This window comes from Astatotilapia calliptera, chromosome 14 (genome assembly GCF_900246225.1).
Source record: "Astatotilapia calliptera chromosome 14, fAstCal1.2, whole genome shotgun sequence".
Taxonomy (NCBI): Eukaryota; Metazoa; Chordata; class Actinopteri; order Cichliformes; family Cichlidae; genus Astatotilapia; species Astatotilapia calliptera.
In genome coordinates this window covers 11,517,311-11,542,536 of record NC_039315.1, presented here as the reverse complement: position 1 = coordinate 11,542,536, position 25,226 = coordinate 11,517,311, and the positions used below count along the sequence as shown (strand labels likewise).

Below are 25,226 nucleotides of genomic sequence, written 5' to 3'. Positions count from 1 at the left end.
CTAAGCAGTAGAAATCTATGTGCAGCTGAGTGACAGATGTGGTGTACTGCTTGGGTTTCTTCCTCCTTCCTATTTCATATCTTCGTTCTCGCTCCTGCTCGCTCTTCCTTTTACCCCCCTCTCCTTCCCCCCTCGTGGGGCTCCAGGCTGCGACAGTGTTGTCTGCGTGTGATTATCTGTTCCCCATGTGCGATCGCACAGCCTTTCTTGCTTCATATCCTGTCAGACAAGCATGCTCATATGCACACATCTGCACACATACAGATAAACAATTTTCACAGGCGTGAAAGTACAAATGGACACAGAAATGGAGACACAAAGGTGCCTTTGTTAACAAAAGCATTATAACAACTGAATGCCTTTAGATAGATAGATAGATAGATAGATAGATAGATAGATAGATAGATAGATAGATAGATAGATAGATAGATAGATAGATAGATAGATAGATAGATAGATAGATAGATAGATAGATAGATAGATAGATAGATAGATAGATAGATAGATAGATAGATAGATAGATAGATAGATAGATAGATAGAACTTTATTAATCCCTCGGGTGGGTTCCTCTGGGAAATTCGATTTCCAAAAATCACAGCACCGACAGAAGTTTCAGAGTTACAGAATATTATATATATATATATATATATATATATATATATATATATATATATATATATATATATACACACACACACACACACACACACACACACACACATATATATAAATACAGAGACAATATAAATAAAATATACGAAGGGGATAAATAGAATAAATAGGAATAAAAAATAAAAATACAAGTGAATTGCACATTTCGAGTATTGAGGTCTATTGCACTGTTGACTATTTACAAAAGTATTGCACAAAAGGTATTGCGCAGTGAGGTGAAGAGGCACTACAGCTTAGTTGTTCCCCCCTCCTTTGTCCTCCTGTCTCCCCTCCCTCTCCCCTCCAGAGAGGAGTTAAACAGTTTGATGGCGTGTGGGACAAAGGAGTTTTTAAGTCTGTTAGTTCATGTCTTGGGGAGAAGCAACCTGTCACTGAACAGACTCTTCTGGTTGTTAATGGCCGTGTGCAGAGGATGCCCAGCATTGTTCATAATGTCCATCAGTTTCTTTAGTGTCCTTTTCTCTGCCACTGTCACCAGAGTGTCCAGCTTCATGCCGACCACAGAGCTAGCCCTCCTGATCAGTTTTTCCAGCCTGGATGAGTCCTTCTTTGCTGTGCTGCTCCCCCAGCACACCACAGCATAGAAAAGTACTCCAGCAACCACCGACTGGTAAAACATCCTCAGGAGCTTCCTGCAGATGTTAAAAGACCTCAGCCTCCTGAGGAAGTACAGTCGGCTTTGGGCTTTTTTATACAGGTGCTCTGTGTTGCATGACCAGTCCAGTTTATTGTCCACCCACAGCCCGAGGTACTTGTACTTGTTGACCACCTCCACCTCCTCCCCCTCTATCTGAACCGGCAGTGGACCTGCTCTAGACCTCCCGAAGTCCACAACCAGTTCCTTAGTCTTTGAGGTGTTGAGTTGCAGGTGGTTTGTGTGACTCCATGCGACAAAGTTCCTCACCAGACTTCTGTACTCCTCTTCCTGATCATCCCAGATACACCCCATGATGGCTGTGTCGTCTGCAAACTTCTGAATGTGGCATAATTCAGAGTTGTAGCAGAAGTCAGAGGTGTACAGGGTGAAGAGAAGAGGGGACAGCACAGTTCCCTGTGGTGCTCCTGTGCTGCTGACCACAGTGTCAGACGTGATGTCCTTCAGCCTGACGTACTGTGGTCTGTCGGTGAGGTAGTCGGAGATCCAAGCCACCAGGCAGGGGTCCACCTCCATCCTGTTCAGTTTTTCCTGAAGCATACAGGGCCGGATGGTATTAAAGGCACTGGAAAAGTCAAGAAACAGGATCCTGACCGTGCCTTTTCCCCCATCCAGGTGTGAGTGGGCTCTGTGTAGGAGGTACAGGATGGCATCCTCCACTCCGACACCCGCCTTGTATGCAAACTGTAGTGGGTCCTGGGCATGTTGTACCTGTGGTCGGAGGAGGTTGAGGAAGAGCCGCTCTAGAGTCTTCATAAGATGTGACGTCAGTGCCACCGGTCGGAAGTCATTCAGCTCATTGGGCCGGTTCTTTTTGGGGACCGGGACGATGCAGGATGTCTTCCATAGGGCGGGCACTCTCCCCAGTCGCAGACTGAGGTTGAAGACTCGTTGTAGCGGCTCCCCAAGTTCAGCAGCACACGCCTTTAGCATCCTAGGACACACCTTGTCTGGGCCTGCTGCCTTTCTGGGGCGAAGCTTCCTCAGTTGTCTCCTGACCTGATCCACTGTGACACTGGGAGATGTTTGGGAGGAGGGGAGGGGGGGAGATGTCTTGCTGCTGAGAGAGAGATTGGAGGAGGGGGGTGTCATGGTGTCAGGAAGGGGGGGAAGCGAGGGAGGTAGGAGAGTGGGGAGAGGACTCTGTAGTAAAGGTGAGGGTGAGGGTGGGGGGGTTGTGGGCTGGTCAAACCTGTTGAAGAAGTTGTTGAGTTCGTTTGCCTTCTCCACAGTCCCCCCCACTGTGCCTTTCTTTAAACATTGTAGAGATGAGGCTCTGGCTCATTAGCCACCTAGATCACCTCCTGTTTGTCTACAAAGCCCTCTCCATGGTCCGGCTCCATCTTACATGCCCAACATCTTATACTCTACTTCCAGGTCCCTCCGGTCAGCTGATTGGACCACAGTCAGAAGCATCCAATCTAGATTTAAACTCAGAGGAGACTGTGGGTTCTCAGCATTCCCCTCACATTCAAACCTACCCATTTTCCACCGAGTCTTTAAAACTAAACTTAAAATGTATTTTTATTCATTGGCATTTGAGTCTTTCTGAATTTGCTCATGTACATTTATTTGCCACAACTGTATATGTTTAGCACCTACTGGCACTTTTATTATTTTTACTTAATTCTCATCTGTTCTCTTGTTTTTATCCATTCTGCCTGTTGAACAGCACTTTGATCAACGTGTGTTGTTTTTAAATGTGCTTTATAAATAATTTCGAGGTTGAGAATATTAAATTGCTAAAACCTTCAACTGCTAAAGAGCCACAATTTTATCCTGCAGCACAACTGTCTCCATTAAACTAAAAGACTATTTTTTTCTGACATGAATAGACGTAAACCCAGCTTTGTAACTAACAAATACGCAGCTTTGAGATTTGGTTTTTTTTCCCCAAGCTAGAGGAAATAGCAAGGACAGACAAGACCGAGCACTCAGCCATTCGCCTGATAAATAAAACGGCGTTTCTTGTCATCTCATTCCTGACATGCGTAAACTAGTGGACCATATTCGTCCAGGACGACCACACAGACTGTTCACATATGTAAAGAAACCAACATGTGTCTATTATAAGGTCAGCCAGGAGATCTGTGTCAGGTGGCTAATTTGTGCAATTTCTGAGCTGGTCAGTAGCAAACAAACCATTTTTACTTTGACATGGGTAACTACTTTGTGGGATAAGTTCATTATTTTTGTCCAATTAATTATGTTGGTCCAATGACTGATAATACCAAAGTTTTTTTTTCTTTAAGATCAGAGATTGTATTATAAATATCTCACTCCTGCATCTTTTTTTTTATTTGTTTCATTATTCTACAGTAATTGCTTTTGTCTTCCCAGTGTCTATGCTTCTGTTTGCAATTTTGTTTTCAGAGAAAGACAAAAACATTAATTTAATGGGAATTAAAGCAAGAGTGACATTGTGCCTATCCAAGCATCGTGTGTTAAAAATGACTGCGGGGATGCATGGGTAGAATACAGATGAGCCTCAGACCTTAAATTTATGTTTTCTGTCTCACTCTGTGTGTTTTCTGAATAGAGCTCCGGGGTGCATTCACAAAAGAGAGCCGTGGTGCTCCACAGAAAACAGAAAATCATTCTCCCATTCAATATATTTCTCTCCAGGTCACTTGGTGTGGAATTATATTTCCACCATATATTATGTAGTCAGAGAAACATCATCTGTGGTTGGTTATTTGGTAGGGCTTATCATTTAGTCATCTCTACCAAAGTGTTTGATGTTGCAATTTCAGATAATGTTATCCCAGCTTGGCACCGCACGCCAAGAAAGCAGCCAAGTCGGAGTCAGTCACTTTTGTTTATCAAGCAGCCCATATTTTTCAAAAAAAGATCACTTATGTAATGTGGCTATTTCAGGTCTGACTGTATTATATCGTATTAGTCAGTCAAAGAAGTGGAAAAACACAGGAATGAAAGGAGCACAGCATAAATATACAGATAATAATCTTTGCATAGTAAACAGATGGGAAGTATGAAAGATGCTGGAGCGGTGGCTGATGTGAGATCGCAGCATCTTACCGAGCAGAGATAAAGAAAGAGTGCAGAGGAGAATAAGGGGCAGTTGTGCTCCAGGCATTCCTCTCTGTCGCTGAGGTTTTCATCACTGTAAGTCACCTCTACTGCAAGAGAAAGTGTTTATAGGAGCCAGTGGCTTGTGGAGTAATGAAAGTAGAAAGAAAAGAGAGGGAATAAAAGAACATGATGAGGCTTATGGAATGAATGGGCATAGAAACTGTGGAGAAATATAAGACGGAAAGAGCCAGCTATGTTTCTGAGAAAACAGAAACCGATGGAGATTAAAGGGCAGTGGATGTCAGCTCAACTGCTAAAAAGACTGACTGACAATAGTCCAGCTGCAGAACTTTATGTTTTCCTGATTATCACAGATTTTAATTGATAATAAAAATCCCACAGGAAACAAACCACAACACAGCAATGTGATTCAGCCTTCTTCTTAGTTTTTATTAAAAACCACTGACAGTAAATCACCAGCAATGAGGTGATTAAACAAATGGGCAGCTGTAGCAGCTGCGGTTCTTAGTGACTCATTTACCTGGTATGAGTGTTGATAATTACAGCACAGTAAATCTTCCACAGAAGACAATTTGGACATGTTTACATGTTTTTGAAGGATTGATTTGGATGTGCTGATGCCCAAATGCATCAGATTTTTAAACACTTAATCCACAAAAACACTTGTAATGTAGCTGGCACCCAACACTTTTCCCCCAATACCTTGGATTTTTATACTCTCCTCACTAATTGCTTTGGTTCATCCAACTGTGCTTCACAACTTTGTTTTGGTTCACTCTCTCTGCTCTCCTCGGCATCATTTATGGCAATTCAATTCAATTAAAATCTCAGTGAACAAGTTGCACAGAAAACAAACACAGAAACTATGACCACTTAAAAATCAAAGAATATTATTTAGGAGAGGATGCAAAAACAAAACCCTTTAAAACTGCATTCTTTTCCCAAGTAGTCATACAAGTTATGTGGCCTAGTCATGTTGATTTCAATGACTTGCATGTTTCATTTTCCTGCCCTTGTGTAGTGCGTTGTAATAAAGATACTGATAAAGGCTTTGTCTTATAGAGATATTACTCCAAATGTCACCTACTGATTCTTAACAAGTTAAATTAAAAACATTTTTCAGGCCTCTTCTGTGAATAAACTGTTTTGTAGACACCACTTACAAATTGCTTTCCTGCAAAAATGATTCAAATATCAACATTATCTCCTGAGTCAAAACTGACGTTGTGCATCATGATGGCAAAAATGATGGTTTTACATAAAAGTAGAAATTTCAGCCCTCTATTACAAAACAACAAACTCAAACGCTGTTTGGATTATTGCAATTTATTTGATGAAGACACTGTCAAGAAAAGACTTCCACACAGTGCACACAGGCTACACAGACTAGCATTACTAGTTGCCTGCCATCCCTTTATCCATCCCTCCATCGCTCCCTTATTCAGGGTTGCTGGGACACCACTCTATGCAGAGAATCCCAGACCTCCCCTTATATCCATTTCCTCCAGCTTATCCGTGGGGACACCAAGGCATTCCTAAGCCAGCTGAAAGATATAATCTCTCCAGCATGTCCTGGGTCTCCCCCGGGGCCTCCTCATGGTATGACATCTTCCCCACCTCAAATGACTCTTTGCAGTGTGGAGGAGTAGCACCTCTACTCCTGAGTGCCTCCTGAATGACTGAGCTCTTGACCTTATCTCTAAGAGAGAACCCAGCCACTCATTTATGATGCCTGTATCCACAACCTCATTCTTTCAGTCCCCAAACAGAGTTTGTGACCACAGGTGAGGGTAGAAACTTAGATTGACAACATTTATCCCAGTTATTACCTGGGTTCAAGCATTTTGAGATGATAGTCCTGTGTAATATCAGCCAACCATTTGCACATATCTACCAGCCTCTACAGCTCAATCACCATGTTGATCAGTTACTTCAGTAGGATAAGAAATGGTCTCTAGAGTCACAGGTCTTCCTCTTTCAATTTGTTCTTCTTTATAAAAGGATAATACAAATACAAATTTCCCTTGCTAAAAAAGCAAAGGACATCCAGGGGACACTGAGGTAGTGAGTCAAGCTCAAGGAACTACTTATCAAGTCATTTCTGCTGTTCTATTAGTTTTTTTCTTTCTTTTTTTTACCTGCTGGCAATCATAATTCATTTTCCAGACATATTTGTATCTAACCTTGTTGTGTCGATAGTTTTTTTCTGCTTCGATCAGTTTTGCAAAAATTAAATTGACATCTTTAATGCTTCTGTGCCCCCCACAAGCAGATTGCAAACTATTAAAGCATGCAGAATCTTACCAGGCATGTACACACTTTTATGCAGCACGAGTAATGGAGAGTGTTTTTGTGTTGAGTATGTTTGACGTAAAGACTGAGTGGAAGAGAGAGAGAGAGAGAGAATGTAATTACAAATGTAATAACATTCTCAACAGCAACGAAAAAATGTTCTCTATTTACTTCCCCTCTTATAGGCTCTGTGGAACAAGTATAGTTCCACAGTTAGAAAATATGTTTCATGGAAGGCATATGTGTGCAATATTATTATTGCTTACACACATGTGACGAAGCTTCTGATTTCATTAAAGCAGGGTCATGTAAATTGTGCCACTTTTCTATTTGGCAGGGACACTTGCAGTGTTTCAGACATGACTCTGTGTTTTCTCAGTTCAGCCTCTCAAAGAATGCAAAGACTGCAGCTTAAGACCTTCACGGATTTAATGTACCGTACTTCTAATAATGCACTGAAGGCAACATATCCCTCGTCGCCTACAGTATAGCTGGGCTATTTTCTTTAACGGACACTAAGTATACTTACATTTTTATAAATCACAGATGTGCCTACCAGCATTAGACACCCTGACATTACTGAAGTAATGGTGCATAAAGAAAGTGCTTTTCTTATCTGACTTCTATGAGCTAAGATCTGAAAGACTTACATCAGCTGACAGCAATGACAGCTGGAAGCGATCACTACATAATCCTCCTGTCGTGCCCTATCAACAACTCTCTCTAGTCTCCTTCCAGTTCTACAGCTAGATAACCAGATACGTTCCTGTGGGGTTTGTAAATATGCAATTTTAGCTGTTCACAAACAGTCATACAAACTTCATCACATGTCAGTGTCAAGCTGTTCAAATCCGATAAAAGGGTTAAAATCAAGATTCTTAAGCTCGGAACATCATTAATCAACCCAGGATTAAACTTTGTTATAACTAATGCCATGGCTAACAGCAATATTGGAAAACACAAAGTTATACTTCTATTTGATGTTTTATGTCATCCCCTTTCCCTTTACTCCAAGTCCCTCTTTTAACTCTGAGATCTTTTATCCGATTACTCGTAAAGTAATCTGTGTCATTGATCATTCAACTCACTTCGATTCAAAAAAACTTTATTGATCCCAAAGGTTGGCCCGAAAGGAAATTGGGTAGATCATGTGCAGATGTTTGAGATTCTAGACTTCTCTACAAATGCAAATAAATTCACTCAGATATAATCACACTTGTGATGTTGTGACATAAGTACCAGAAAGTAAACTTTTAATTATTTTCAAAATAATGCTTGTTTTTTAAAGTCATTAGATGTATGCTGTATAATCATTCTACAATTGAAACAGAACATTTAAAATAATCCTTGAAAGTCCAAAATTACCATCACATTCATGCTTACAATTAGTGTAAGTAATATTCTGACCACAACTGTATCTCCAGGCTTGCCTTCTTTCAACAATGCAATATTGTCACAGTTAAGAAAATCCTTACAGCATGTTCTGATAGGTCCCTGAAAAGCTTTCAGCTTGTGCAAAATGCCACAGAGGTCATAGTTCTCTCATATTCATGTCTCTTCATTGGATCTCTGTTATATGCAGAAATTAATCTAAAATCCCTCCTCTAACATAAAGTTCTAAATGACCAGTCCCATCATATCTTAAAGACCTCATAGTACCATATTATCACAATACAGCACTTTGTTCTCAGAGTTTGGCTGACTTGTGAGTTTTTGAAAGTAAAATGGGAGGCAGAGCCTTCAGCGATCAGGATGTGCTCCTCGTGAGTTTGGGCTCAGGAAACCTCTCTCCTTTTATTATTGGGCTCTAAACTTTCCTTTTTGCTTTTAACTTTAGCTCATGTGACCCTGAACAATCCTTTAATTAGGCTCAGGCTGTTGGTGAATTGCCCAGGATGCACTGAGCTCCTCTCTTCTAATTTCCTCTTTCACTCCCCATGCATTTATAAGCCACAACTGCATCTCATTTCCATATTTTATACTTCCTCCTCTTTGTCCGTGCTCTCTTTGGATCTTTCTGCAGGTATCTCTGGCTCAAGTGTTGTCTCCCCTTTCTTTCTGTCCTTACTTTGTTGTCACCAGAACCATGGTGGCCGCACTCCAAAGACTGCTCTTCCTGTTAAAAGGGAGTTTTGACGTTTGACTTCCAACTATACCTGTAATGCCTAAAAAAGGAAACTGACAAGCTGACTTTCTCTTTTATTATATTTTAAGATATTTGCCTCTATTCACTGGCCACCTTATTAGAATCACAAGTTCAGCTGCTCATTGAATCAAATATCTAATCAGCAAAATCACACAGCAGAAACTCAATGCATTTAGGAACGTAGACTCGGAATAGATGACATTCATGTGACTTGAATGTGACATGGCTGCTGGTGCCAGACCTGCTGATCTGAGTATCTGAGTATCTGATCTGCTGATACTGGGATTTTCATGCACAGCCATCTCTAGGGTTTAGGAAGAATGGTCCAAAAAAAGAAAAAAAAAACATCCAGTGAGCAGCAATTTTCTGAGTGAAAATGATTTGATGATGCATTAGATCAGAGCAGAATCAGAATCTTATCAGACTGTTTTCAGCTGATAAGAAGGCAATGTGATTTACATGTATGCAGATGAGCATCTCTGAAAGCACAACATTCAAACTGTGAAGAAGGTGGTCCAGAGCAACAGAAGACCACTCCAGGTACCTGGGATGATGAACCTTGACGAACACAACTTGGATCCATGTGGATCCATCCGGCGTTGTATCAGTGGTTTAGGCTGCTCGTGGTGGTGGTGTAATGGAGTGAGGGACATTCCCTTCCCATAATTTTGGCTCCTTAATACAAATTCAGCATTGTTTAAATGCAACAGCCTACCTGAGTGGTGGTTTTGACATGTCCATCTTCTGATGGCTGCTTCCAGCAGGATAAGACATGTCACAAAGCTCAAATCACCTCAAACTGGTTTCTTGAACATGACAATGAGTTTATTGTACTCAAACAGCTTCCACAGTCAACAGATCTCGACCCAATAGGTAAACGGTTATCAAACAAGCTACTGAAAGGGTGTGTGGAAATTTAATTAAAGCACACTAAAGTTCCCATCTTCATAGTAATACAGGAATCTCTCACAAAGAACAAGAGCTCGGTTCAGTGATCCATATTTAGCCAGGAGTCAAAGAGAATGATGGATGGCAGTGGCACAGGAAAATAAATGATATGAACCTTTAACAAATAAGACAGATCTTAAATCATTTACTTTAACGAAAACAGACTGCTACCGTGACACTCCAAATAGTACTTCTACAATGAGCTCATCACGTGTCATGACTAGCTTACTAAGAGGTCTGTTGATCTGTGAGTGGCTGTAAAGAAGACATCATTTTATAAATAATTCTCCAGTTAGCACCACATGACTTAGGTACAGCTTTCCTGCAGGAGCAGCTTCTTTCATCTCTGCAGGACCAGGCTGCACCCCCACTGAACTGCACTGATTAAAAGCATCCACTCCAGTTTGTCAAACCTCAGAAATGACCTTTGCAAAGAGGGCCAGTCCATTTCTCAGTAAACAAGACAAAGAAAAAAAAGTGCCATGCTATAAGCGTGTGCATTCGGCATAGGAAATTTTATTAATGTCTACACTGTGTTTTGCCCACAGCTAACCCGATGAACATTTTCTATGGATCTTAAATTATTTTTATTACATGTTAATAAGTAAATTCCCGCACTTAACCTTCAAATATATAACTATATTATAGTATTTTTTTTAAAAAGGTTAGAAAACATTTACATCAATTTACACCTGAAGGCCTCTGAATGTCATCTCAAGTCATTCCCTTCTGTTCTATTAAAAGCCACTGATGTGGATAAATCCCTGAACTGATTTATGATCTTTGAAGGCACACACTGAACTTGTCTTTTTGTCTGAGAAATACTGTAGCGTTAAATCTCTAGGCAATATGTAATTCATTACAGTGGTTAGATAACCATGCAGGAGAGTTTCACAAAAGAACGTAATCAAATAAATTTCTCACAGGGAGAATTTGTTAGACGAACCACTCAATCTGAAGTCTGTACTGAGGTCTGAATATGAAAACTGTTGAAAAATTATGTTCCTCCTGTCAGTACTCTTTGTTTCATAAATATTTATACTGCTCCGTACTGGGAGAGCATCTTCTTATTTTCTCAAAACACAAAGAATGTAGATGTAGACGTTCATTGATTTTGTCGATTGTGATTAAAAAAAGCTCATTCACTAAGAAAAATTCAAGAAAAAGTCTTTTAATCCAAAAATAAAGTGCAGCAGTTCCGGTGTTAATCCTGAGGACCTTGAAGTGAAAGCACAAGGGAAGGGTAGACGTAAAACTAAGCAGAAAAGAAAGAAAATGCTAAATCTTTAAAATCAAAGGAAGTTCTGCTCATTGAAATGTAATAAAAATGTTCCTGTATGTACTTTTTTCTGCCTCATTAACTCTTATTTCCTGTGAGGATGCGCCTGATAAGAAGAAAGTACAAAGTAGGGCTGCTCAATTAATCGAATTTTAATCACGATTACGATCAACGATCATTAAAAATAACTGAGCCGATTATTAGCCCCTCCCTCATGCTTTACTCTCGCGCCGCTCCGTGTGGCAAATCGAGCGCAAATCGAGCGCAAATCGAGCGCACCTCTCTGCATTTCGAACACGTGTCACAACAATTAAGAACAGCGGTCCCCAACCTTTTTTGCGCCACGGACCTGTTTATGCCCGACAATATTTTCATGGACCGGCCTTTAAGGTGTCGCGGATAAATACAACAAAATAAAACTAGTTCCGGTACCGAAAAAAAGAACATTTATTCATAACACAGGTGAAAAAACCAAGGAAAAACCGAGTAAACGATAAACACGATAAAAACCCTGAAAACTATACATTTCACACCTGAGCCTCAACTCTCGCGGCCCGGTACCAAATGACTCACGGACCGGTACCGGTCCGAGGCCCGGGGGTTGGGGACCGCTGATTAAGAGGACCCGAGGGAAGCTCGGAAAGCTAAGCAGAAGTTATTTGGAGAGGACAGTGACTGCTGTTGGTTGAAAAGAGAGGTAAAAAAAAAAAACTTCAGTGGTGTGGAAACATTATGGGTTCGCGGAGTCAGACGTGGATCAAGTAGACACAGTGTGTAAACTTTGCCACAGTGTCGTAGCTGCACCACAGAGCAACACTGCAAAGTTCACTAAACATAGATGTTTACATTTTTCATTTATTTTTTATATTGCAAACATTTGCACTGTTATCAGTATTTGCACACTATTTTATATTATTTTTTTGACAATCTTTAAAGTCATTATTCAATACATTGTTGTTGTTAAATAAATATCGTCAAATAATCGAGATCTCAATTTCAGTGAAAATAATCGTGATTATCATTTTTGCCATAATCGAGCAGCCCTAGTACAAAGCATCCGACATATATGAGATCAAGCCATCCATGGTCTTGTTTAAAATTTAGCGACAGTCTTGAATAGATTGAAAAAAATATTAGAACATTGCTGCTTGTAAAGAATTGTGTTTTATCAGATGCTTTGCATGCACACAAACAAACTGAGGAGCACAAAGAATGAACGCAGATATGCATGTTTCATGCTCAGTGATTTTTTTTCCACAGGCATCCAAGTACATATCTCTGCCAGCCTTGTGTTTATTAGCTGCTTTCAAAATATTCTTGTTATCTAACTGATCAATTACAAAATATTCACCACATGCAAGGTAGCCTGACCGGTCTCTTTCACTTTAAATTATGCCTTGGACTGTGTAGGAGGTTGTTTTCTCAAGTGGTTTTGATGCAGAAGCTTTAACCTAAGTTAATCACCCTTTCCGATATTAGGCTGGCATCAAAGAACTCAGTGTAATGTGAAGCGGTCACTGGTAATAACATAATCTCTGTAAACATATTCCTGCATAAAATCGTGTAGACTGTCTAGGCAATGGACAACACATACTACATTTGCTCCCACAGCTCTCTGGTTTCTGTTTGTAGACATTTTGTAGGTACAGTACTGAACAATTCTGTCTGTGCATCCTAATGCAGTCCATGTAGAGAGCAGAAGAAGAGCGCACTGGTCAAAATACAATCTCTACTATTGTCTTGTCAGCCATTGTATGACAAGAGTTGCTTTTTATTAGCTGTTTTAATTATAAGCACATGTATACAAAGACTAGAAACACTGACTGGCATGTGGAACACAAGTGTTGACCTGGACATCGACATTATCCATTGTCTAAACATCCGCTGGCTTCATCAAAGCCCTCTAAACATTGTTTGCTTTTCTCAGCGGCTTAAGATACCAGACAATAGCTGGTGTTTTCCCAGATTGATTGAATAATACAGTGATGCGAACTCTGGAGGTCTGTCCAGCTTTAAACCTGCATTTCTTTATTGTTGTTATAAATTAGATTTACAGTGGAGGACAAACAAAGCTTAAGCTATTTTCACACATTCTCTGCATCCCTGAACTTCTCTATGACTTACCTGACAGATGTGCCCAGATCGGACATTAGCCAATGTTTAACCTGCCAGCTCCCTATTTACAAAGTCCATGTGATGTCAGATTAACCTGATATATTCACTGCTGGTGAGTAAGTCTTATGTTTGCTGCCTGGTGCACATTCAGGTCTCTCTCTCACCTCCTTTCTCAGAGAGCAAATGCATCTGAAATGGTCAATTTTCTGTTGTGGAAACTCCAGAAAACATCCCAGCCTGATTCTCCTGAAATTGTCCAAAGTTCATGTGTAAAATTGCCTTTTGTCACCAGATCTTTGATGTGAACTGGCTGTATTGAATCCGAATAGCCATTGTCCAAAACACCAGCAGCTCTTGTTTGTTACTAGCAACTGTGAGTACCACCTCCACTGTTTTCAACTGATCTGTAATTCATAATATTCTACTTTCTCGTTAAAACCACATTAAGAAATCATGATAACTACAAAAACAATCATCATCGTGAAACTCTGTCAATATAATGGTGTCAATGCATTTATATGCAAGTTTTTAGTGGACCAAATAAGAGATGTTGCCCTGAACACAAGACACTAATGAACTGAATAAATCTGATTCAGTGATTTAACTGATTTGATACTTGGTTATGTGACTGTATACAGTGCCTGCCAGCCTTTGAGCTTTGACTAAAGTGACTAGAATCAGCACAGGGAAATTTGATTTCTACGTCTCTAAAATTATACTTATGATGTTTCCTGGAAAAGAGCCTGGTTAAACAAAGTTTGCACGTCCCGGTGACGAAGGTCAAGCTGCTTAAAATATGGATATTTTCCTAAGGATTTATTGTTGGGAACAAAACCTTCAAAAGCCAATACATGTTAACCATTTATTCTATCATAGTATCTATTAGTGTCAAGTGGACACTAATGCTGGCCAATCAAATACATGGAAGGGTCGACACCTGGCATCATTATAATTATTTACCATTTTATTCTGCAAAAAACTATAAATTGCAAGAAATCTGATGACCTGTAAGAGTTATAAAACTGCCTCAAAGAAGATACCTTACTGTGCAAAAGGCCTCCGTGCCCCCTGGTAGCAAACACACACTGAGGGCTATTTTGGGTCTGCAGTTCAAAATTAGAAAATATTACCCTGTACTCATTATGACTTAATAAGATGAAATCAGGGCAGTTCTTTCACTTCTTTTGGCCCTTAGTGGTCAAAAATGACTTAATGTAGCTTTAAATACAAGCTACAGTCCATTTACGATCTGGCCGCAATTATCATCATTCAGTGGGAAATTTTCACTATCATTCCAGGCAATTTGGACCTTCACTATGGATGTGTGAGCAGTGTAAAAACATCACTGCGCAGATGTCTGTGTGTGTGTGTGTGTGTGTGTGTGTGCGTGCAGAAAATACCGTGCGACTGGTCCTCCATGTGTCCCAGCGTTTCGATCTGCTCCACCAGGTCATTTGAGTTCCACTGACTCATCCCCAGCAGAATGGCGCTCTTCCCCTCCATAACATCTGCTGGGACACGCACACACAAAATGAAGTAAGGACAGTGCAGCAAAAACAAAGGCCTGTTCTTCTTTCTGCATATCAATAATATGCCAAGTTATTGAAGCTTAAACTGATCAAAGTGAAACAACATTAAAGGCTCAACTCATTTTGCCAGAGTAGACTTCTTCTCTGTTGCTTCCTGGCATCTCACATGTTCTCATGTAAAACTTTTAGCACTTCTTCTACCACCTTACACCTGTAGCAAATGGTCGACACTCTTACATTTTTATTTTGGTTTGCCAAACAGTGTAAGTTTATGCCAAATGCAAACACATCTTAGTGTGTGGCAGCCAACAACTTGGCAAATAACCAAAAGAAAAGCATAAATAGCTATTTATGCCTTTCATCGCCACATAAGTGAATCACAGACATTGTTTATTAATGTCTAAAACATTTGGCACTGCACACATGTCTGATAAGCACATACCTTTCACAGTGACTTGCTATTGTGTTGTCTTAAATTGGGCAAATTGATCTTTCACGTAGCTGTTAGATGATCTGAACACCTGGAAAAGTCAGTTAATAAATTGTAGAGCAGCTGAAAGTGTGAATATTTTTAAACCTAAATTTAGAATCTAACTCTTGACTTAGGGACATAACAGTTTCTATGGCAGGGATACTGCATTTGATAAATAATAAATACACCACTGGACCAAACCCAAGACAATATTCTGTGGTGTTAAGCTTTAAAAAGGTTATCTTATTATTGAGAACTTGGCAATTACATGCTTAAAAATAAGATATTGTTTATTGAATGGAGGACCAAGCACAAAAATGTTACTGGGATGTGTACTATCAACACAATAACTGGAAAATAAGCATCTGTAAAATGCAAAATATTTTTCAAATGCTGTTTTTCATGCAAAATAAATGTGATCCACGAGATCCAATAACATTTGTTAAGTCAAAATGAGTCACGAGATTGTTTTATTTTTGGTGTGCGGGGAGCCAACTTGCCTGCTGTGGACCTGGCTTGCATATGCTTCCAGCACACTGTGGAGTCATTTGTAACCTTAAACCTGCCAGTTGAAAGTAAATCTCAATTTTTTGCCATTAAGACCCGATTCTTGCGTTGGGCTCTTGGGCCCACTAACCTGAGCTCAAACATTTATTTAAAAAGAAATTGCATGTGATGGTAAAACAGTTCTACCAGATCCAGCTTCCTGTTTCACCAACGATGCTTGTAGCCTGCGTAACAGCTTATTAATGGCATTCTAGGAGAAACAGGCATTCTATCATGCTTCTTGCCTAGTTAGCAATGTATAGGGTATATTATATCAGTTTTATATTAGGTATGCTTTCTTTAAAACATAACTCACCACACTGTCATAGTAAATGACAGGCTCTACTCATCACAGATTGTCATCCAGGACTGTTTGAGATGGGCCCTGTCATGCATGAAGAAACACCTCTACCTGACAGACTTTTCTCCCTAACATCTTGGCTGGCAGCCCTGAGAGACTCTGACGTAGAGCTACAAGCTCCGTCTATCTGGATCACACAGCAGCCAGAGTGCTGGTCACAGTTTGTCTTTTGCTATCTGCTCTGATTCTTTCACCCTCTGTGCCCCCTCTTTCCACTTCAATTACACAGTACTGGGATGAATATAATGATGCAGAAACACACACAGACACACACAAACACACTCGCAGTTTCAGACACACAGACAAGCACTAAGAAAAGGGAAAGCACTAAGGAGGAGACGCATATTTGATCCAAGCAAAGCGTTTCAGGATGTAAGAGGCCAGGTTTTTGGACAGGGGGAGAATGTAAAGTGGGTTTTACACAAAACCATGAAAACACAGGTTACTGAATATCTGTGGAAGGGAGAGCAGAGCAACAATACTCATCCAAGAGGCTCCTCTGAGAAGCAAAATGTATTCACAATGAACAAAAAAACCTCCACTTAAGCTAAAATCAGCATGGCACAGAAATAAGCTGCACACAATTTCATCTGCAAATGAGTAAAATAGTAACACCAGCTCAGGAAATCAGGTGGCGCACAATGAAATGTGCTGATAAGCAAGAGGGTAGTAAAGCCATTTATGTCCACCACATCTCTGGCTTCTGGAGTATACGAAGGAACAGCTAAATCGGATTTGAAGAACAGGTATAAAGAGGAATGGAAGTGTGAGATTTGACTGCAGCTGACAGCCCTGAGGGAGGGAAAAAAGAGATTTAAAAACATCTCTCAACCTGTCAGCTCGCAGTCAGTTGTTGTCAGAGTGGAAGCTGCCTCGACTGACCCTGACCACGCCGGTGTTTTAACAATTCTCAATTTCTTCGTCTCATCAGAATGAGTTGGTTGCAGGAAAGGAATACCAAAATACTACTTCGGGCTTTATTTTAGGTCCATTCAACTTCCGATGACTTGCTACGAAAATGAGATTGCTTCGGGGATTATCCAACAAAATGGTATAAAAAGGATGAGTCGGGTAAGTAGGCTGCTGAAGATGGATGGCACTGAAGTATCACGCGCAGGTCACATCCAGACAATAAATATGTGATCAATTATACAAAAGCCAAAAAGTGTATAAAGGATGTGTAGACACAAGTTTATGCCTGAAGAGGAAGGTTTTAGTTTTTCATCGTGTACTTCAAAGTTATATCAGCCATCTGACTTTTTGTTGTTGAAGGCATATTAGAAATATTTAAATCAAGTCTTTTAATGTGTGAATTATCTGCTCTGTCAGTGTGACCTCCTCTTTACACATGATTTTCTTGAATTCAAACAGTTTGACAAAAGTATTGCGTGATTTGAACAACTGATTTTATCAAAAGTCCCTAAGTATCGATTCCAAATATTAAACTTGATTCTTTTCTCTGGAACTCTCAGTATGAGGTCCAACGAGTGGCTGATGAGAGTGAAGATGATTAGAGAGTTGAGAGAGACAGCAAATCCACAGAGGACAAATAAAGTGGCTGATAACCATTTCTGTGATTAAGAAAAAAAACAACAACATCTAACCAAGTCAAGATCAATCTCGTAGAGGTATCATTACTAAGGTCTACAATCAAGAGACACCTGCATGAATACAGACGGTTTATGACAAGCTGCAAACCCCTGGTTAGATTAATGAACAGGAAGAACGGATTTGAATTTGCCAGAGAACACCTAAAAGAGCCTGCACGACGCTGGAGAAATTCCTCACGCAAATGAAACCAAGATTAACTTTTTAACTTGTATCAGAAAGACAAGAAGAATAAAGTATAGAGAAAGAGAGAAGCATGCTGCATTATCTGATAACATGGGGCCAGCAGGGTGCCAGTTTAGCTCAATGGGATAAGCAGGTAATCATATCTTGCATAGCTAAGAGCAGCTGGCCTGGGTTCGAATCTGACCCACGACCTTTTACCACATATCTTCCCCTCTTTCTCTCCCTCTGCTTTCCTGTCACTGTACCTTTTTAAATAAAGCTGAAAAAAAGAATGGTGGCATAGCTATGGCATGTACAGCTGCCAGTGGAACTGGGTCATTAATGTTTATTGATGATCGGTCTCCTGATAGAAGTAGCAGAATGAATTGTGACATGTACAGATTCTCTGCTCAGATTCAGCTAAATGCTGGAAAACCGATTGGACAGCGTTTCAAAGTACAAATGCATAACGACCCAAGCATGCGGCAAAAGCAACTCCAGAGTTTCTGAAAGCAAAGAAGCCGGATGTTCTTGAATTGTTCGTCAAGCCCCTCTGAACATGTGGAGCTATTCTACAAAAATAGCTGTAATTCCTGCAATAATTTTGTTAAAACCATTGAATTACAGCTGAAAGTCTGCACTTCAATCACATCTTGATTGCTGGGTTTAAAATCCCTTGTGGTGATGTACAGAAGCAAAATTACAAAAGAAAATGTCCAAATTTCAATGGACCTGACTGCAATTGTACAATCAGCTACACTAGCTGAGCTACTCAGCTTGTTCACAACTAGCGAAGTGTAGAGCTTGGCAATACATGAAAACATCTCTCCCATGCAGCCATATCACCATTCAGCCCTTCACCATAGCAACAGGGGTCGCCAGCGGTGGACATTTAATCTGACTTTAGAAATCAATTTTGATTAATTATGTGATATAACCTTTTCAGAATTTAGCAGCCTTGTCACTGCTGCCCCAAACTGCTGACTGCAGTGACCCTGAAGCTGCATGATCAATATAAGCACTCACCATTACTTTGATGATGAATCTGTTCTTCTTCTTCACATCACAAACTGGGGGTTGGGGGAGGGGGGGGCAGTATAAGAGGAGGAAGTAGGTGTAGCTCCTGCAGGGGCCCTGTAATTTTTAGTGACTGACATTCTATGTTGGTTGCTGCATATAAGCAAATGTCCAAAACTTACAGTTTTTTAATATTACTTTGTCTTTTTCTTTGGACAAGTAATCATCACATAAGCCCTGGAGGGCCCTAAACCAAACTAAAGATAACTACTCGATTACTACACTGTTTATTATCTCTATTAATAGAGGATGTGTCACGATCCTGGGATGTTTGACCCAGCGCTTTGAGTTTTAATATATTCTCATGTTTATGGTTTATTTTTTAAATTCATTTAGTCATCTTAATCTCCTCGGTCGCTCAGTTATAGTTCTTTGTTTATTAGACTCCCTCAGTGTCGTCACCCCCTATGTTTAAGTCTCCTTTGTCGGTTCATCATGTTGAGTCTGCTTGTCTTAACCTGTCATGTTTCTTGTCTTCGTGTCCTATGTTGTCAAGCTCGTGCCATGTCTCTCTTCTATTATGTTTTCTGTTTTATTTTGAAAAGGTCTGGTGTCCCATGTGTGTAGTTTCACTTCCCCTGTGGCGGCATTATGTTTATTCTAATCACCTGTTTCCCCATGTGTTTCCACTTCCCCTGATCACCTCCTGTGTGCATTTAGTCTGTGTGTTTTCATTCATTCCTCATCCAATCGTTTGCTATCCTGCCATGTCATGCCATGTTTCCAGGTCTTCATGTATTCAAGCCAAGTAGTCACGCTTAAGGTTTTTTCATGTTTATTTTCTCCTCACCATGTTTTTCCATGGTTAAGATGTTTTATGTTTTCTTTCTAGTTTTCCCCAGTTTAGGTTATTGTTTTTGCTCAAAATTATTTCCACCCTTTTATTTTTGTACTGCTCAATCAGCCATAATAAACTACGCGTTTTCTGTTAGAATCAAGTTTTGTTTTTGCGTGTCTGCATTCGGGTCCTCCGCACTCCAAACAGTCTGCTTGAGCCAGACTTTGACCAGATGTTATTAAATGCCACTACAAATGTACAAAGACTGTGCAAAAGAGCCCTGGTTTGAAGCATATCCACTCACAATCAAATTAGATTCTAACCAAATATAGTTCAGGGAGTACACAACAACATAGTAATGCAAGTCTGACTTGCATTAAAACCCAATTTACAACCAAAACAGTCATATGTTTTAATATCCTGTCAGGCTCAGTCCTCTCGCTATTTAAATTAATGTCGCAAATAACAAATCAGGATTAACACACAGCAAATTTGTTAACAGCTCACATCAATAAACAATCGAGTTGGCATTCGCCTAAGCAGCCAGACAGCAAAAATAGTCCTGATGTAAAAAAGGAAAACTAAATAAACTAAAAAATAACTGACTTCTCCTCATTGTGTATGCAACTCAATTGCTTTTGAATGCAAGATCCTTAAACAAAAGTCGAGATGTATTTATATGCCAAGGTCTGTATTATGCATTCTAACAAGAAAATATAAATGTGATCAAATGTAAATGTGGTAATTGTGATATCATCTAAATCAAAATAGCCCGGCATGTCTCACAGCGAGGAGGACAAGGAGGAGGAAATCAAACTGTTTTGACCTAAAGAACTGTTATAGCTCATCAGGAATTTAACGGTACCACAGCTGACACTTCCGGTCATTAACCGCAATAGAAATTTTTCTTTTACTTATAAATTGTTTTCATTTTTTTTGTCTGCTTGCATTCATTTTTAAAATACTAATGATGTGGTGCTGAAGGGGTGAGAGGCTGAAGTGGAGGTGTAGGATTGAGAGAGACAAAATTTTTCAATTTTACTACTACAGATGGTGTAAAAAGAGGAAATGAAAGCAATTCTCACACATTTACACACACTGCTGTTGTTGGTAATACAAAAACAACACTTCACGTTGCAGAGAAACAGACTGCATTTCTACATTTACGTCTACAGCATGACACAGCACAAACCACTCTGTGATGCAGGAACTCTTAATCATGTTTCATTCCATTTAACACCCCAAATGTATTTTATTGTTGGGGATTGGTGATGAGAAATGCCATTAACTGCAGCTTTTCTGCACTGCATTTTCATTTGGAAACAAAAGAGCCAAGAAGAATCGCAGCATTGTCTCTTAAACTGTTACCCTCAACCCAAAACAGACCAGTTATCGAATAAAACTGGACTAGGTTTAGTCTTACTAAGCAATTTTAATTAGAATTGCAATGTTTAGGTTTGCACAACTTATTCAGCAACGCAATCTTTTTCTAAGAGTAATAACTCAAAGAAAAAGCCTTTATTCTATTGGCTTGCTCAAACTGATGATGTCCCATCATGTTTCTGCATGTGGTTTCTTCACTGCAGGCAGAGCTTCAAATAATTTAACAATTTGAAAGTATCCTCTTGAAATGAATCGGTAAAACTCCTCCTAAGCAGAGTGGTTTGGATTTTCCTTGTCTTCTCTGAGGATAAGCTTCGAATGTCTTGTAATCTCCTTTCACTGGAGAGCTTTCTGGATTTGAATTGGAGGTAAACTTGAGGTTTACCTGCCTCTGGTGGAAAATTAATATTTTATGCTCATCGATGAAGCAGACTCCAGAGCATGAGGTGGACGTTCATGAATCCGCTCAGCATCTTCACCGGATCTTTGTGGGTGTCTGCACGTCAGCCTGGTAAACTCTGTGACCCCCAGTGTGTGCTTCACTTCTGTTTTTGTCATCACTGTAGGCCAGCTCCAGAAGCTTCTGACGATGTGACAAACTGATTTTGTGTTTGCGTGCTGGGGTGCGTGGGGGCTTTGCTAAGGGGCAGCTGTGCACAAAGGAGTCAGGGGAGTTAATCAACAGAGATGACAGCATCAAACATCCAGCAAACAGCTGTGTTGCCTCTACACCATGTCATACAAACACTGGCTGACACGCAACAACATCAGTAACAAAAAAATAAAGCTCACAGCCTCGGTTCTCATCACAGACGTTGATGAATTTCATGTCTGCTTCCCTGTTTAACAATATGATTTACACTGTCATTTGTTACGTCTTATTCAAGTTTTTTTTTCTTGCAAAAAACTATCAAGAAAAATAATCTGGAGTCTAGTGCTTGCTCAGATTTGTACTCTAATGCTGCAGTTAAAGTAATTTTCATCACACTAAACAATGAATCACAAATATGCCTTAGGTTTTATTTGAATTTTTTTGCAAATATTAAATTTTGATGGATTTTTAGGGAAGAATCGGTTTCTGAAAAAAATGAAAAATCTGTGAAAGAGCAGCAATGAAAATCAGAGAAATGACAAAGAAGAGGATTGTGTGAAAAGAGGCACATCAGCAGGATGAGATTTGAGGCAAAGAATGTGAGGCGCTGTGGCTAAAAACATGTCTTTTTTCTTGTACAAAGCACATATGTGATTAGCAGTAACAGATGAGACCCAGCTTCAGTAATATGTATGAAATGCTCTGTTAATTAGAAATTATATGCTAATTAGAAATTGTATGATAATTATATGGTAATTATTTGGCTGGTATTTATTATTGGTTAATATCTGGTTAGAGAATTCTAGTCTAGTGAAAGCTGTAATATTTAAAGATCTTTTAGAATGAATTTGAACATCAGAATAATATAGCTTTATTTATTTGCTTTGTTCTGATAACTAACTATAAAACACTCATACTTGAGATGAAACATGGAAGTTGTCAATTTGTTCAAATAAGCTACTGTTTGTACTACTGATAGAATACCGTCCTGTTTTCATTCATCAGGCAGAACAGAAAATACAAGCACATTATTTAATAGGAATGCTGCAACCGGCCTCTCAAGTCTCATTTAAAGGGGCACTACAGGAATCTTAACCTGCTACATTATGCTAGAAATGAGGGGCCAATACATAAAGTCATATTTCCTATACAGTATATTGTCACCATATTATTGTGAACCCCCAAAAGGACAAAAGTGATGCCCTAAACTAATGCTGCAAAACCAATCTCCTGGATGACAGATGAAAAACCTCACAAATGTCAAACCCTTGTTTCCTCCGCTTATGTATGCATTTTCATCTTTTCTTTTTCGCAAACTCTTTACAAGCAGTCTTTGATCAACTTGTAATAGATGCATGCTGTGACCAACCAATTATATTGATGGGTCTCAAAAGCTTAGATGAAGTGAAAGCTCTGGAATACAGTGTAGCCACTTCTGAATACTCAGCTTAAAATGCCATGTGCAGTGTGGGCAAGAGCCCTAGAGATGCATCATTTCCTTTCCAGGAAGATCCAGAGAATGTATTGTATATACACAACCATCTGTATAGATACAGCTCATAATCAAGGAAATGGTTTAAACTACTGTTTAAAACAATACCACCCCCCCCCACCCCCCCACACACACACACACAAAAACCCAAAGTGATAATAGAGGCAGCCTGGGCTCATCTTTTTAGCAGAAATCTGGGGAAATGCTCTGACAGTCTTCATACATTTTCATGTTTTTTTTCCTCTGTCCACTGGGTAACGCAGTGCAGATGAAGGCATTCATCATAACAGCCTAAATAAAACTCCCCCAAGCTTATTGTGATGGTTTGAGTGGTGGGCCTATAATATGACAAACTAACCACTCAATCATGCTTTCATTCGGAATCCAATTCTTTCAGTTTCTCTCTCAACTTTTCTAACTTTTAAATTACTTTTCATGAGAAAACCATATATCCCCTCTGCCTGCAGGAAAAGAAGAGACGAGTTATACACAACCAACACTCAGAGGCCTGCAGTTAGCAAGCAGCTGTAGTGGGTCATAACTTCAACAACCTTTTATGACCTTGGTCTGGTTTCCCTTTTAAGGAAGGCATCTTTCATTCTAAGCACATGTTTATGTTTAGAATAACTTGCTCTGTTGTCTTTGCTGCAGGACACAGCTCCACTTCTCCCCCGAGCTCAGGCTTTAAAGTCACAGACAGACCTCAAGGAAAAAATAAATTCAGTTAGAATATGCTCCCCTCTCTGTGCTACGCTGTATATCCTCTTTCACTTGTGCTCATTCTTAAGAGCCTTCTTTGCAGAATGAAACAGTCTTGCTTTCATCCAACTTGAAAGGATAATCCAGGGTTTTCACAACCTAATACTTCAAAAACACTGGCCTGCCCCAAGTCCTTCCGATAGTGTGCTCGGTGAGAGATGACAAAATGAGATGTGATATGTTTGTTCTCCACAGACCAAACAAACAAGCAATAATCCAACTAGAGATGGACGAAATGGCCTGAAATAAAAGACAGGACCAAAACCGAATGGTGCTTGGTGAAAAGCGTCTTGAATACAAATTCAGGCCACTCTACAAAGAAGCAACAGGGTTTTCACCTCACAACAGATGGATATGGAAACTTTGATGTTACAGATTCTCTATAAAATGCAAAATTCATGACTGGAAAACAATAGCATCCTCCTTGATCAGTGTTTCAGCTATCTTGACTGCTTTGAGGAGACAGATGTTCCACAGCAGTTTATGTCTGAAGCTACAGATTATAGCCAGTTAGCTTTGGTGGGTATACAGGCAGGAAATTAGGAAAAAGGTTAATTAACAACCTAAATAATCTTGACATGGGATTATTACAAGGGGGGACATCGTGTCATTTAGAAATTACCCTCTAACTGTGAAACATGTCAGTTATTACCAAACAATGTAATAACTGACATCTCTGGTTGCTATTTGCATAACCATCAATAGGCTGCACACAATGACTGCTGAGCCTGTTGAAACGCATGCTACCATGCACTGAGCTCTCTCTGTAAATTGGTCTCTAGGTTATGTAGCAATATATATCCTCTTGAAACTGCACTGTATAACTTTTAATTTTTAATAGACAGCATACAACTTATTCATCGTGCAGCAAAGAGGCAGAAAAAAGTGTGCTTTAAAAAAAAGCTGAAATCACAGGGGACTAACGGTAACACAGGGAGTCTTCTTTTTCAGCTGCTCCCTTCAGGCGTTGCCTCAGCGGATCATCATTTTTGAATATTCTCAGCAGTCTCTCTTTGCATCTCCCAACAACATAGGACTTCTCTGGTTGGAAACCTATAGTAGAATTTTTACTTTACAAATTAGAGGCATGGCAGGTTCTCACAGAATTAGGATGATAGATGACCTCTGCAATCATACTAGAGGTCCGCCAATCCTATTTAAGGTGTAAAGACTGATTCTGTCATGATTCGGCTGTGTGCAGGCTGGATGAGGACCCAATCGCAAACTCACAGAGGCAGGAATGAACTCAAAATTCACAGCTTTATTGCTGGAGAGCAGAACCATACAAATTAAACCGGGAAA

At 39.8% G+C, this 25,226-nt stretch overlaps 1 protein-coding gene across 4 annotated transcripts in view; it reads right to left on the bottom strand.

Moving 5' to 3' along the window:
* The window catches only part of pitpnm3 (PITPNM family member 3), a 106,366-nt gene that overhangs the window by 53,130 nt on the left and 28,010 nt on the right, over nt 1–25,226 (bottom strand). For 3 of the 4 annotated variants that reach the window (XM_026191489.1, XM_026191492.1, XM_026191490.1), the window contains exon 3: nt 14,563–14,673. In XM_026191489.1, the coding sequence (XP_026047274.1) occupies nt 14,563–14,673 (111 nt within the window). The remainder of the gene's footprint in view (nt 1–14,562; nt 14,674–25,226) is intronic. The other variant, XM_026191491.1, reaches the window with a different exon arrangement.